The sequence below is a fragment of the Podarcis vaucheri genome, assembly GCF_965113315.1.
Source record: "Podarcis vaucheri genome assembly, chromosome: 16".
NCBI lineage: Eukaryota > Metazoa > Chordata > Lepidosauria > Squamata > Lacertidae > Podarcis > Podarcis vaucheri.
Window position 1 is genome coordinate 5,378,821 of NC_138754.1, and position 14,008 is coordinate 5,392,828.

At 50.1% G+C, this 14,008-nt stretch overlaps 1 protein-coding gene across 1 annotated transcript in view; it reads left to right on the plus strand.

Moving 5' to 3' along the window:
- Positions 1-673: 673 nt before the first annotated feature.
- The window catches only part of MTMR11 (myotubularin related protein 11), a 40,552-nt gene continuing 27,217 nt past the window's right edge, over positions 674-14,008 (plus strand). Inside the window, exons 1-7 of the mRNA XM_082202160.1 lie at positions 674-1,439; positions 5,792-5,864; positions 11,207-11,346; positions 12,112-12,184; positions 12,331-12,473; positions 13,630-13,708; positions 13,791-13,968. Of these exons, the coding sequence (XP_082058286.1) occupies positions 1,386-1,439; positions 5,792-5,864; positions 11,207-11,346; positions 12,112-12,184; positions 12,331-12,473; positions 13,630-13,708; positions 13,791-13,968 (740 nt within the window). The 5' untranslated portion in view covers positions 674-1,385. The remainder of the gene's footprint in view (positions 1,440-5,791; positions 5,865-11,206; positions 11,347-12,111; positions 12,185-12,330; positions 12,474-13,629; positions 13,709-13,790; positions 13,969-14,008) is intronic.

A 14,008-nucleotide genomic window follows, 5' to 3' on the forward strand; every position in this document is an offset into this window, starting at 1 on the left:
CTGTTTGCTGGTTCCCCACAGGCAACTGGTTGTCTGGTCGCTGGACTAAATTCATTGACTCATAGCACTGCAGAGTTGGGAAGATACTCAAGAGTCATCTAGCCCAGGGGTCTGCAACCCGCGGCTCCGGAGCCGCATGTGGCTCTTTTACACCTTTGCCGTGGCTCCGGGGCGGATACTAGCGAGGGGAGGAGGCGCATTGTGCGCCCCGACACTCCCCACTGTGGTGGGCGCTGTACTGGCTGTGACGTCGCATGGGGGCTGTGACGTTGCATGGGGTCCCGATGTCACCTTCCCGCCCGCTGTCAGATCGCGGCTCCGGAGATATATTTGTTTTAAATGTTGCAATGGTTTTGCGGCTCCCAGGTTTTTTTTCCCTTCGGAAACGGGTCCAAGTGGTTGTCTTAAAGGCTGCAGACCCCTGATCTAGCCCAACCCCCTTGGCAAGGCAGGAACCTGAGCTGAGCATCCCTGCCTCCGACTGGCTTGACTACCCGCTCCCTGGCTTGGAGGGTCCTCCCCTTGCAGTCTGTGCCGCTGACCAGCTCCCCCTTGCGCCTCTTCCCGGGAAGGATGGGGGGGGGGGTTTCCCTGGGCCGCCGCTGCTGCCGGGCCAGCCTTGCCAAGGGGAGCGCTTCTCCTTTAAAGCAGCCACGTGGGCCCGCTGCTGGTGAGGAGCCTGCCCTGCTTCCCCCCGCGCCGAGGAGGAGCTGGCGCGGTGTCAGTTTCACCCGCCCAGGCTCGCCGGGGAAGAAAGAGGAGGGTGTCGGATTCGCCAAGGACCATCAGCGCATCTCCATCCGCGTCGGCGAGCAAGGGGCACCCGCAGAGCAGCAGCGGTGGGAGAGAGAAGGAAGGAAGGAAGGAGAAGGAAGAAAAGAAGACAGACAGACCCGGGAGGGGGACGAAGCCCAGCCAAGCGCATTGCAGCAGCGGGGGGGGGGGCGAAAGAGGAGCCCCCACTACGCGCGCGCCCTCCACCAGCCTGATCGCCTCTGCGCTTCTTTCCTCCCCACATCGCAGAGCTTGGAGAGGCCGTTTGCCAAGCCGCCGCCCCCCATCCCAAAAAGGAGGGCCCTTCACTGCCCCCCTGCAGCCAAACTAACGAACACAAGACGCTTTTTTTAATTTTGGAGAGGGGCGGGGCTTCTGGAGACAACCTGGGCGGAGAGGACCTTGCGCCCTGAAACTGCATCTTTTTGCGCACCGGGTTCCCTGGGAATCGGAGAGGGGGTTTCCTCTCCCTCTTGGCGCTTTGACTCTGAAGGCACATCCACACACCAACACCCCTTCGCCGGCCCTTGCACGCCCCCTCCGTCCCTTGAAAGATCAATACTCCACGCACGCACCGATTTTATTTTTATGGGTCACAAAGCGACGTCGCAATGCTGTCCATGTCCAAGACGTCTTTTAAAATTAAGCAACACCAGGATCCAGGGGTAAGTCGGCTTCTCTGGCGTTGCGACACTGAAAGGGCTTGGAGGAAGGGGGTTCCGCTGGCGGGGTGAATGGGGATGGGGGCGTGTGTGTTGAGCGAGGGGGTTTGAGGCTGGGTCACCCCACCCCGCGCTGGAACCATAGGAAACAGTAGCGTAGCGTGGGTTGTCAGCACCCGGGGCAAGGCAAGTAATTTGCGCCCCCTAACCCGTGGATTTGCGCCCCCTAACCCTAACCCCCAGATGTTGCGCCCGGTGCGGCCGGCCCCCCCCCGCGCACCCCCCCCCACGCTACGCCACTGATAGGAAATAATGTTGGATGCTGCTCATTTTCCACAGACAATTATTCTAAAAGATTCTTCTAAATGTTCCAAGAGGTTGGGAAATGCTGGCCGTGAATAATGGACTTATGTCAACTAGATATCTAGGGCACCTCTCTCTCATCTTTCTAGTTTTCTGAATTCAACTTTGCAGATTTGCTTTTGCTTCAGGGCACAGCCCTTCTGCGCATTGTGTGCATGCCCTACCTTTAAAGCACATTCAGAACACACAATAAGAATTCCAGGAACTCTGGTTTACCCCTCAGAGAACTACAATTCCCAGCACCCGGCGCTGCTTGGGGCTGATGGAAGCTGTAGCCCCAAACACCTGGATTTGGCAGAGGCTGTCTCATCCAAATGAGCCACTTTTTGGAGCCTGTAATGCTTGCGAATACCAGTTGCTGGAAACTCCAGGGAGGGAGAAGAAGTCTCTTGTGCTCAGGATCCGGTCTTGCTTGGGGTTTCCCACAGGGTGGTTGTCCACTATGAGGATAGCGGACTAGATGAACCACGGTCCAGAGCCAGTAGCTGGGCTCTTCTGATGTTTTTGTGGAACTTCCAGCTCCAGGAGCAGTCTATCTAGATTCCTATGTTCTTAGGGGCATTTAGTCACTGCTGGACTAGACGGGCCCCTGGCCTGATTCGACAGGGCTTTTCTGATGTCCTTATCCTTGCGCAGGAAAAGAAATCCCTGCCCCAAACCCCCTGCAAATTAACCATTGGTGAATGCAAATGCAAAACCGGCCTTTCAACACACTGACTTCACCTCCTCAAAACCGGGAAATTTTTTTTAGGAAAAAAAAATAAACCACACACACCCAATTGCTCGTGGCACCTTTTCTTTTGACAGCCTTAAAAAAGCATCGCTTGCAAAATCACGCACGCACGCTGCATTGACTTGTGTTTATATAGGATTTTGAGCACAACTTTGCTGAGGGGAATTCCCCGCTCTGGAGCCCAGACTTCTACGTCTGTTTTCAAACATGTTTCCAAACACAGCCTTCTTTCTCCCTGCTTTCCCTTTTTTAAAGAAAAACCAGCGATAATTTTAGAAGTGGGTGGTTTCTTTTCGCTGTACATAGTGTCCTTGGCCGCTGAGGGCAACTTTCCCATTAATGATTCACAAACTCCCCCCCTCTTTTCAAAGTTTCTTCTTTCTTTAAACAAAAACAAGCCTCCTCTCCCTCTGTGCCTCTGTCCTGCCTCTCCAGTTGGTAGCTAGGGAACCCGGGCTTGGCTTGAGCGCCTCATTCCATTGCTCCAGCAACGACCTAGCTAGCTGCAAGCTTCGAAAATCGCTTACTCCAGAGTAGCGGCGGGATCTTGCCGGGAACACGAGGCCAGGAAAAAGTGAAAACAGGTTGGAGACAGTGGCTCTGAGCCTTGACGAAAGGGGGCACCGCCTTGATTTTTTAAAATAAAAATAAAAAAGTGATTTATGCCTATACAATCCTTCCTTCAGATGGAATGCGTTTCTAAGCTAGGTCTGAGTTTCTTCCCGGCCTCCATGATCTGGCTCCCTCTGCCCTTCTGCATTCTTTGCATAGTCATCAAACAATGTTTTTCGAATTGAGGAAGAAAAGAAAAGAATGCAAGGAGGGAAGCCAAGTCGCTTGGTTTGCTGATCCCAGCCAAAGGGAGCCTGGAGCTCAGCGGGACAGAACACCTCCATGATCTCAGAAGGCTTCTTCAGGTTGCCCTGCGAATGTTGCCTGCCTGCCTGCCTGGAGAAAATAATAATAATAATAATAATAATAATAATAATAATAATAATAATTATTATTATTATTATTATTATTATTATTATTATTATTATTATTATTATTATTTATACCCCGCCCACATCTGGCTTCCAACAGAATACTAAAATACAATACAGTGGTACCTTGGGTTAATAACTTAATTGGTTCCGGAGGTCCGTTCTTAACCTGAAGCACCACTTTAGCTAATGGGGCCTCTTGCTGCCGCCACGCTGCCGCCATGCAATTTCTGTTCTCATCCTGAAGCAAAGTTCTTAACCCGAGGTACTATTTCTGGGTTAGTGGAGTCTGTAACCTGAAGTGTCCGTAACCTGAAGTGTCTGTAACCCAAGGTACCACTGTAGTCTATTAAACATTAAAAGCTTCCCTAAACAGGGCTGCCTTCAGATGTCTTCTAAAAGTCTGGTAGTTCTTTATCCCCTTGACATCTGATGGGAGGGCGTTCCACAGGGCAGGCGCCACCACCGAGAAGGCCCTCTGCCTGGTTCCCTGTAACCTCGCTTTTCGCAGTGAGGGAACCTCCAGAAGGCCCTCAGAGCTGGACCTCAGTGTCCGGGCTGAATGAAGAAAAGAGCTAGAAGAATACAGAGTCCTCTCTCACGGATGTAGCCAAACTTTTATCCCACAGAGAAGGATGCATCCTCCTGTCTCTCACCTGGGAGCATTCTAAGTATAAGGCAGCTTCCTGTCGGAAAGGAGCAAGGAGTGTTTTGCTCTGCACAAAGCTCTCACCTGAGGTGTACAATGACAGTGGGCAGGCAGGTGATCTCCTTCCACCTGCTACCTGGGAGCCGATAATTCACTGGAGTGCGTAAGCATTAAACCGGTGACCTCCCTATGCAAAGCGGAGACCCCACCACCACTGAGCAAACGGCCTTTGGGGTGAGGTGTCCTCTTCCCTCACGATTCAGCAGCTCACAATGTCCAGCCACCTTTTTCCTCCTGAAAGGCACCAGGCCGGCAAACGTGTCAATAACAAAGCAATGTTGGAAAATTCTAAAAACCGGGATCTCAGGGTTGCCACTAGCAAGTGCTTTTCAGCCACCAGGGGAAACTGAGATGTTTCACCATCCCTTCCGAAGGCCAGTCTTGAATCGCACAGATGTACCTCACAAACGGGGAACTGCCAATAGTGTCAGGCAGCGGGCATTCCCAGCCCTAACGGCTCAGGACCACAAGACCTCAAGGACCGCCTCTTTCCAAATGAACCTACCCGGACCCTGAGATCACCTTCTGAGGCCCTTCTTCGTGTGCCTCCACCTCGAGAGGTCCGGAGGGTGGCAACTCGAGAACGGGGCCTTCTCTGCAGTGGCTCCCTGCCTGTGGAATGCTCTCCCCAGGGAAGTTCGCCTGGTGCCTTCATTATACACCTTTAGGCGCCAGGCAAAAACGTTCCTTTTTAACCAGGTCTTTGGTTGATCTGATTACACCCTTTTAAAATGCTGTGGTTTTTTTGTGGTGGTGGGGCTATTGGGTTGTAGTTTTTATTTTTCTTGTGTATTCTGTGGTTTTATATCTTGATTTTATTCTGAGAACCGCCCTGAGACCCCCCGGTATAGGGTAATATATAAATTCAATTAATAGTAGTAGTAGTAGTAGTAGTAGTAGTAGTAGTAGTAATAATAATAATAATAATAATAATAATAATAATACAGTGGACGCTCGGGTTGCGAATGTGATCCGTGTGGGATGCACGTTCACAACCCGCAGCGTTCGCAACCCACAGCTGTGCGCCTGCGCACGTGCAGGTTGTGATTCGGCGCTTCTGCGCATGCGCAAAGCACGATTTAGTGCTTCTGCGCATGTGCGACCGCTGAAATCCGGAAGTAACCCGTTCTGGTACTTCCAGGTTTCAGCGGTCCATAACCTGAAAAAACGCAACCTGAAGCGTCTGTAACCCGAGGTATGACTGTATTAATAATAATAATATTGATGATGATGATGATGATGATGATAATAAATACCTGGAGATGCCAGCAGGACCTGGGACCTTGCCAAGCAGGTGCCCTACCACAAAGCCACACCCCCTTGGCAAAATCAGAGGGACAGAAAGTCTCGTAAACAGCCGGGGCCTCCTGCTAAAAAAAATCCCAGAGACCCAGAGGGGAGAGGAAGGAAATACCCGTGCACTTTGCAAAATCCATAGCTAGGCTCTTTCTTTGCCCTGCCACTTAAGAACAGCGGAATGACTCTGTGTTTTCCTGATGGATCAAAGGTCCCGGCCGGCCAGTCACTGTGGCAGCTCTGCTCACCCCCCTCTCTTCTCTCTTTGCAGACGAGGGGTCCAAAGTCCCCCGACATGAGTGACAAGAGGAACGAATCCTGCCACGCTCTGAAATGCATCCCAGGTATTCCGATTTTGCTTTCTTTCTCAACCCTCTTTCGTGCGATCCCAAACGTGAAAGCACGACGCCTCGTTTAAATGCGACTCGGCGTTGTGTAAAACACCAGGTCCTGAGGAACGGGTTGGTATTGGGAGATGGGGGAATGGAGGACGACGGTGCGCTGTATAGAGATGTGGTCACCTCAGGCCCTCCGAAAAAGGATATGGCAGAGCTGGGAAAAGGTTCAGAAAACCAACGAAAGGGATCGAGGGGAGGGAGCGACTCCCCTCGAGGAAACGGCGCTGTTTTGGGGACCTTAGAGAAAGAGGAGAGGAACGTTTGGACGACTAGAAGCGTCCAAAACGATATGTGGTGCGGAGAGAGCAAACAGAGAATTTTTTTCCTTGCTGGACATCCAAGGAATGGTGGAAGATTCAGGACAGATAAAAGGAAGCCGTTCTTCACACAGAGCAGAGTTGAACTGTGGAACTCACTGCCTCAGGATTTCTTTAAAAGAGGGTTAGAAATATTCATTGAGAGGACTATTGGTGGTTAGTAACCCTGATGGCTGTGCTGTGCCTCCGCAGCTGTGCTCTTGTGTTCGAATCCTGAATTGCAAGTTCCCCTCAGAAGAAGAAGCGGAGTTTGGATTTGATATCCCGCTTTATCACTACTCGAAGGAGTCTCAAAGCGGCCAACATTCTCCTTTCCCTTCCTCCCCCACAACAAACACTCTGTGAGGTGAGTGGGGCTGAGAGACTTCAGAGAAGTGTGACTGGCCCAAAGTCACCCAGCAGCTGCATGTGGAGGAGCGGGGAAGTGAACCCAGTTCACCAGATTACGAGTCCACCGCTCTTAACCACTACACCACACTGGCTCCTCAGAGGCATATCTGGTTGGCCACTGTGGAAACAGGATTCTGGCCTGATCCAGCAGGCTCTCCTTATTATTTTTAATTATTTTCCTTAAAGAAACACTCACCGTTCTTTGGCTACGATCCCATGGAGAGGTAGAACTTTCACCATGGGTGTGTATGGAGGAATTTGCCCTGTGTGTGTCTGTTGCAGGGAGGTTTCCCCCGCCCCCCGCTACTTCAGTGTTTATTATTTTTTTCTGAGAAAGAGAAATAGGCTTTGCTGGGTCTTTTATTTGAATACAAGCTTGGGGCGACCCCCCATGAGGGAGCCACGAAGGGTTAAGGCAAGGGTCAGTAACCTTTTTCAGCCATGGGCCGGTCCACCGTCCCTCAGACCTTGTCGGGGTCGGACTATATTTTGGAGAAATAAAAAGAACAAATTCCCATGCCCCACAAATAACCCAGAGATGCATTTTAAATAAAAGCAGGCATTCTATTCATGTAAAAACACACAGATTCCCGAACCATCCGCGGGTCGGATTGGGAAGGTGATTGGGCCGCATCCGGCCCCTGGGCCTTAGGTTGCCTACCCATGTTCTTAAACAGGGGTCAGCAAACTTTTTCAGCAGGGGGCCGGTCCACTGTCCCTCAGACTGTGTAAAGATGAGAGGCAGTGTGGTGTAATGGTTAGAGTGTCGAACCAGGAGCTGGGAGAGGCCAAGTTTCAAATCCTCACCCAGTCCTGAAGCACGCTGGGCGTGACTTCAGGCCAGACTCTGCTTCTCTCAACCTAACCTACCTCTCAGGGTTGTTGTGAGGATTAAATGAGGTTGGGGTGGGGGCAGAACCAGCCTGAGCTCCTTGGAAGAAAAGGTGGGGTTTAAACGGAACAGATAAATAATAATGAATAGACAATCCAGCCGAGTATTTGCATTGTGCTAAAATGAGCTTTCAGCTGTGTACAAAAATAGCAGTACTCGAGAGCGTCAGTAAAACACGTTTCAAGCCATAGTCTATTTCGAGTTCTGACAGGCGATGGCTGATTCTTTTGTGGGGTGGGCAGCGGGAGACAATGTTTTATATTACTAGACTCCAGTTTGCATGTTTAAGTGCACTTTGTCTTTCTGGGAAGAGCTGGGAGCTGTTGCGATTCTTCCAGCTCGATGAGTCTTCCTTCATAAGGGGGTGGGAAGTGCTTTTGGTTTCCAAATGTGTTTCGGTATGCAAAACAAGCTGAAACTTGTATTAGCACAAGACGGGAGCTATTTGGATATAATTTGTGTGTGTTTTTAAAAGAGTGGCCGTGTTAGAAGATGCCTCACAGGGCTGGAGAGAGTTTGTTATTATCGCTTCTGATGCTGAGGAGCGAATTACCTTATTTTTTGCTCTATAAGACTCACTTTTTCCCTCCTAAAAAGTAAGGGAAAATGTGTGTGCGTCTTATGGAGCGAATGCAGGCTGTGCAGCTATCCCAGAAGCCAGAACAGCAAGAGGGATCACTGCGCAGCGATCCCTCTTGCTGTTCTGGCTTCTGAGATTCAGAATATTATTTTTTATTGTTTTCCTCCTCCAAAAACTAGGTGCGTCTTGTGGTCTGGTGCGTCTTATAGAGCGAAAAATATGGTAGGTGGAAAGTGGTCCACTGAACTCGCCATAAGGCAGTGATAAAAACCCTAGAGCAGGCATAGGCAAACTCCAGATGTTTTGAGACTACAACTCCCATCATCCCTGACCACTGGTCCTGTTAGCTAGGGATTATGGGAATTGTAGTTCCAAAACATCTGGAGGGCCGGAGTTTGCCTATGCCTGCCCTAGAGTGTGTATCTGAAGAAGCGTGCATGCACACGAAAGCTCATACCAATAACAAACTTAGTTGGTCTCTAAGGTGCTACTGGAAGGAATTTTTAAATTTTGTTCCAAAAGCCCTTGAGGTTAGGCGAGGAGACACCCAGGGAAAAAAGGTGGGCAGGCACCTCTTTGCAGTAGAAGAGATTTTCTTTCACTCTTTCTTTGCAGAGGCAGGCTTGCTTATGGCACCCATGACTTATTTGTTTATTTATCACATCCTCTAAGCAGCTCAGGGTGGCAGACATGGCTCTCCCCACTATTATTTAATCCCCACAACAGCCCTATGAGGTCGGTTAGGCTGAGGGGCCTCGTTGGGGGGATTCGAACCCTGGTCTCTCCAAGGTCCGAGTCGAACACATTAACCCATGGGTAGGCAAACTAAGGCCCGGGGGGCCGGATCTGGCTCAATCACCTTCTAAATCTGGCCCGCGGATGGTCCAGGAATCAGCGTGTTTTTACATGAGTAGAATGTGTCCTTTTATTTAAAATGCACCTCTGGGTTATTTGTGGGGCATAGGAATTTGTTCATTCCCCACCTCCAAAATATAGTCCCCCCATAAGGTCTGAGAGACAGTGGACCAGCCCTCTGCTGAAAAAGTTTGCTAATCCCTGCATTAACCACTAGGAATGGATGTCTGCAGGTGTGTTTGTGGGAGGGAGACCCGAATGTCAGTATTTTGTGGGAGGAAGTCGAGCGTGTTCTGGAAAGGCAGATTTGCAGTGTTGAAGTCACACAAAGACATTTACCGTATTTTTTGCTCTATAAGACTCACTTTTTCCCTCCTAAAAAGTAAGGGGAAATGTGTGTGTGTCTGATGGAGCGAATGCAGGCTGCGCAGCTATCCCAGAAGCCAGAACAGCAAGAGGTGATCCCTCTTGCTGTTCTGGCTTCTGAGATCTAGAATATATATTTTCTTGTTTTCCTCCTCCAAAAACTAGGTGCGTCTTGTGGTCTGGTGCGTCTTATAGAGCGAAAAATACGGTAACTAGCGGGGAAGGAGAAACTTGTTTTGTCTTCATCATGCACCTTTTTAGAGGCGAGAGAGAGGCGTGTTTGGAAACAGCAGGCGGGAGGGAAGTGTTTGCGTGGCAAATGATTAACTAGAGTGGGACCTTCGTAGAAAAAGGGCAGCCAGCTTGGCGTCTCTGAAGCAGTCGGAGCTTTGCTCTCAGTGCGGGAGCCCTGCCTGCCCTTGTGGCTTGGACACCTGGGGGTTGTAGCAGCCCTAGAGGGCAAACACTGGGTGCTTTCCTGCTTGGCAAAGGCTTTGCATGGGAACCTGGCCAGGTGAACAGGAAGGAGGTGCAAGGCGAGAACTTCCAGAACAGGATGCACATGTCAACCCCAGAAATTCCCCACGGGTGCTCCCAGCACCTCCTGATTTTTTTAAAAAATAAAGAATGCCAATCTTTATTTTTGCCTTGCTGTTTAGTTGGATGGATTGCCTACTTTTGGGGAGATGCTGCCTGCTTGGGTTTTTTTTTCTCGGTCTGCGTTTTTTTTGGAGTGTGTGGACATATGAACGGTCTTCTGCATCATGATGCCTGTGAGGAACCTGCAAGATGGATCAGAGCCCAAGGTCACTTTGCTCTCCTGAGGTTTCCGGCAACTTGGATTCAGAAGGGCCGCGGAGGCAGAGCAAAGCCACTGCGGCTAGTAGCTGAGTTAGAAAGGACCACGGACATCTGGTCCATGAATTTGGCCAGTCCTTTTTTAAAGCCATCACTTTTGGTGGCCAACAGGGCAGGGCGTTCCATAGCTTAGCTATGCATTCATGTATAAGTAGGAATTTTGCCTTTGGGGGGGGGACATTCTGAGCACCACCAGTTTTTCTTCTGTGAAATGGGTACAGCGGACGCTTGGGTTGCGAACGTGATCCGTGCGGGATGCACGTTCGCAACCTGCAGCGGCGCAACTGCACGGGTTGCGATTCGGCGCTTCTGCCGAAACCCGGAAGTAACCCATTACAGTACTTCTGGGTTTTGGCGCTCCGTAACCCGGAAAATGCAACCTGAAGCATCTGTAACCCGAGGTATGACTGTATTTCCGGATGCCAGTGACAACTCTCTTAGATTTCCATATGTGCCCCCCCCCCAGACCAAAAGGGCAGGGCTTTCCATAGCTTAACTATGCATTCATGTATAAGTAGGAATTTTGCCTTTTGGGAGCGACATTCTGAGCACCACCAGTTTTTCTTCTGTGAAATGGGTACAGTGGTACCTCAGGTTAAGTACTTAATTTGTTCCGGAGGTCCGTTCTTAACCTGAAACTGTTCTTAACCTGAAGCACCACTTTAGCTAATGGGGCCTCCTGCTGCTGCCGTGCCGCCGGAGCACGATTTCTGTTCTTATCCTGAAGCAAAGTTCTTAACCCGAGGTAATATTTCTGGGTTAGTGGAGTCTGTAACCTGAAGCGTATGTAACCTGAAGCGTATGTAACCCGAGGTATTTCCAGATGCCAGTGACAACTCTCTTAGATTTCCAGGTGTGCCCCTTCCCCCAGACCAAAAGGTCTAGGTACACACACACACACACACACACACACACACACTTCTCTCTCCTTTTCTCTTCTCCAGGAGTTTCTGAAAGCTTCCTGTGCAAGCTCCCATTGCAAGGTGTTTCTCCCAAGTCCCCTTCACTGTGAATTAATTCTTTCCTGCAGGCGAATATATCCGAGAAGAGGCAGCTCACGTGCGGAAAAGCATCCCTTCCCAAGATGGAGAAGCGACCTATATCCCAGGCACCCTCTACTGCACCAACCTGAGAGTGGCTTTCTTACCAGACCCGTCTCCAAACACAGAGGTGAGTTACCCACTGGGTTTCTGCAACGCTGCCTTGTCCAGAAAAGTGGGTACCTTCTTCAAAGCAAGTCCGACCATTGGTCTTATCATAGAACCCTTCCCTTAAAAACAAGGCAAGATTCCAGACCTTAAGATTTGGGGGGGGGAGGGGAGGGAACTTAATTTAAATTGGAACGGCCTTATACTGACAATCGGTGCATCTAGTTCAGGACTGCCAGCACTGGCTGGCAGCAGCTGCCCCTGGTTTCAGGGAGGAGATTTCCCCAGACCTTCATGGAAATGCCACTAAGTTTAAAATAATGCTAAGATTCTAGTCCTCATGGTTCGGAATCAAGGGCTGACTTAGGAAGCTGCCTTCTACCGAATCAGACTCCTCTGGTCCATCAAGCTCAGTACCGTATACACTGACTGGCAGCAGCGCCTTTTCAGGATTTTACCTAGAGATGCCTTCAGGGACTGAACCTTCTGCTTGCAAAGCAGGTGTCCCACCACCAGGCTACAGCTTTTTCCCTTAAACAGTTTACACTGATTCTGGAATAAAATGCCTGAGTCAGACGACTGGCCCATCTAGCTAGATATTGCCCACACTGGCTGGCAGCAGCTCTCTGGGGTTTGAGGCAGGGTTTCTCCCCTAGCCCAATCTGGAGATGCCAGGGATGACTGAACCCGGGACCTTCTGCTTGCAAGGGGACTGCTCCCTTCCCAAAATGAAGGCGTGTTAGGTGCCGTAAACCCAGCTGAGAGCAATTCCTCTCTTTTTCTGCAGGATTGTTCCTGCCAAACTTTCATGCACAGCGACTACGACGTTGCCCTCCCTTGCATTGGGAGACTGCTCGCCGGTAAGGTTAAGAGGGTTGCCTTAAATCATTTCCTTCCGTCCTTGATTGTAAGCCCCTCGAGGCAGAGACCTTTGATCTTGCTGTAACCCCTGTAACTCCTTTCTCCTGTAGTTAACACATGGCTTCTGCTTTTCTTACTCTCCAAGTCAACAGCTTCACCAAGGCTAAAGTGCTCACTAGTACCTCGACCCTGAAATTCATCCCAGAGGAGCTGATCATCTGCTGCCGGGATTTCCGGGTACTGCGGTTCCGGTTCCACGACAGCGGCTTGGAGCCTCAGGCCTTCCGGGTGAGTCGCGGGAAGGGGGGAGACACAGAATTAAGCAGCGGCATAATCCATCAACTTGATCTGCCATTCTTCTCTGCTAGGGACTTTATCTTCTTTCCATCTCTGGGCCAATAACATCCACGCAGCTGTGGTCTCTTACATAAATAGTCTTTTCTGCTCCCTTGGGATTTTAGCATCTAGAATTCCTAAAAGGAAGGCTTCAGGGTTGTTTTTTTAAAACAAAAGGTTATTTTAAACATCCCCCCCCAACTCATTATATATCATTTCCCAGAATTCTTTTACTACTTTACATTTCCACCACATATGATAAAAGGTGCCTAATGTGTGCGTGTATGTGTGTGTGTGTGTGTGTGTATGTGTGTATATATATATATATATATATGCAGGTTTTGGTATCTTCGGGTGTCTTCCCGTGTAAGAGTAGGGGTGTCTGGGCGACGTTTCGACGAGGTCTCACTCGTCATCTTCAGGCTGGTGCTTTCGGCTTCTTGTTACTGGAACAGAGCAGAATCTGGTGTTTGAGTTCCTATAAATACTGTTGAGGGGTGTGGTGTATAGCCTCCAACGTTCTGGGCAGAGAGAAAGTTCCTAGATTAGTGTGCCTTTTCTTCTTTTGTTCCTTAATTACTTGAGGGATATCTTGAGTGATTTCATGAGTGATATTCTGAATACCCCTGGGTGGGTCATTAAGTGTAGATTAGTTGCTAAAGCTTTCGTGTCTTGACCTCTTGAGCGTTGGAGGCTATACACCACACCCCTCAACAGTATTTATAGGAACTCAAACACCAGATTCTGCTCTGTTCCAGTAACAAGAAGCCGAAAGCACCAGCCTGAAGATGACGAGTGAGACCTCGTCGAAACGTCGCACAGACACCCCGACTCTTACACGGGAAGACACCCGAAGACACCAAAACCTGCATATATATATATATATATATATATATATATATATATGTGTGTGTGTGTGTGTGTGTGTGTGTGCATTTGTGTTTTAAAAGAAACTAGCCAACTGTACAAAGGTAAAATATGCAGAAATGGCTCTGGCTGCTTTTGTCTCTGACCCTGCCCAGCTCTGGAATACGGCCCCTAGAAGCTTGCCCAGAAGGGAGTATGGCCCTCTGCTGGGCTTAACCCTCTCCCTGCCACGTTGTTCCAGGTCTCGATGGCTATCGCTCAGGCTCACGAGAGCAGCACCAGGGATGGCTCCTACGAAGATGCTGCCCTGAAGAACTTGGGTGAGTCCAGCCGGCCGAGGGGGAGGGAGATGCTGGCTGCCTTGAGGGTCGATCGATCCTTATGCCTCTTTCGCCACTGCAGGGAACGGCCGGCCGAATCAGGAGGAGGAGGTGCTGGAGGAGGAAGAGGAGAAGACGGAGGACGGGTCCCCAACCCTCTTGTTCCAGACCCTCCGGGACTGGGAGAAGGAGCTGCAGAGAATCGGGGCCGCGGGTTGGCGCGTCAGCCCTGTCAATGAGCGCTTTGACATGTCCACCAGGTGTAATATATGGCCTATGGGGTTGGTTTTCTGGGGAGAG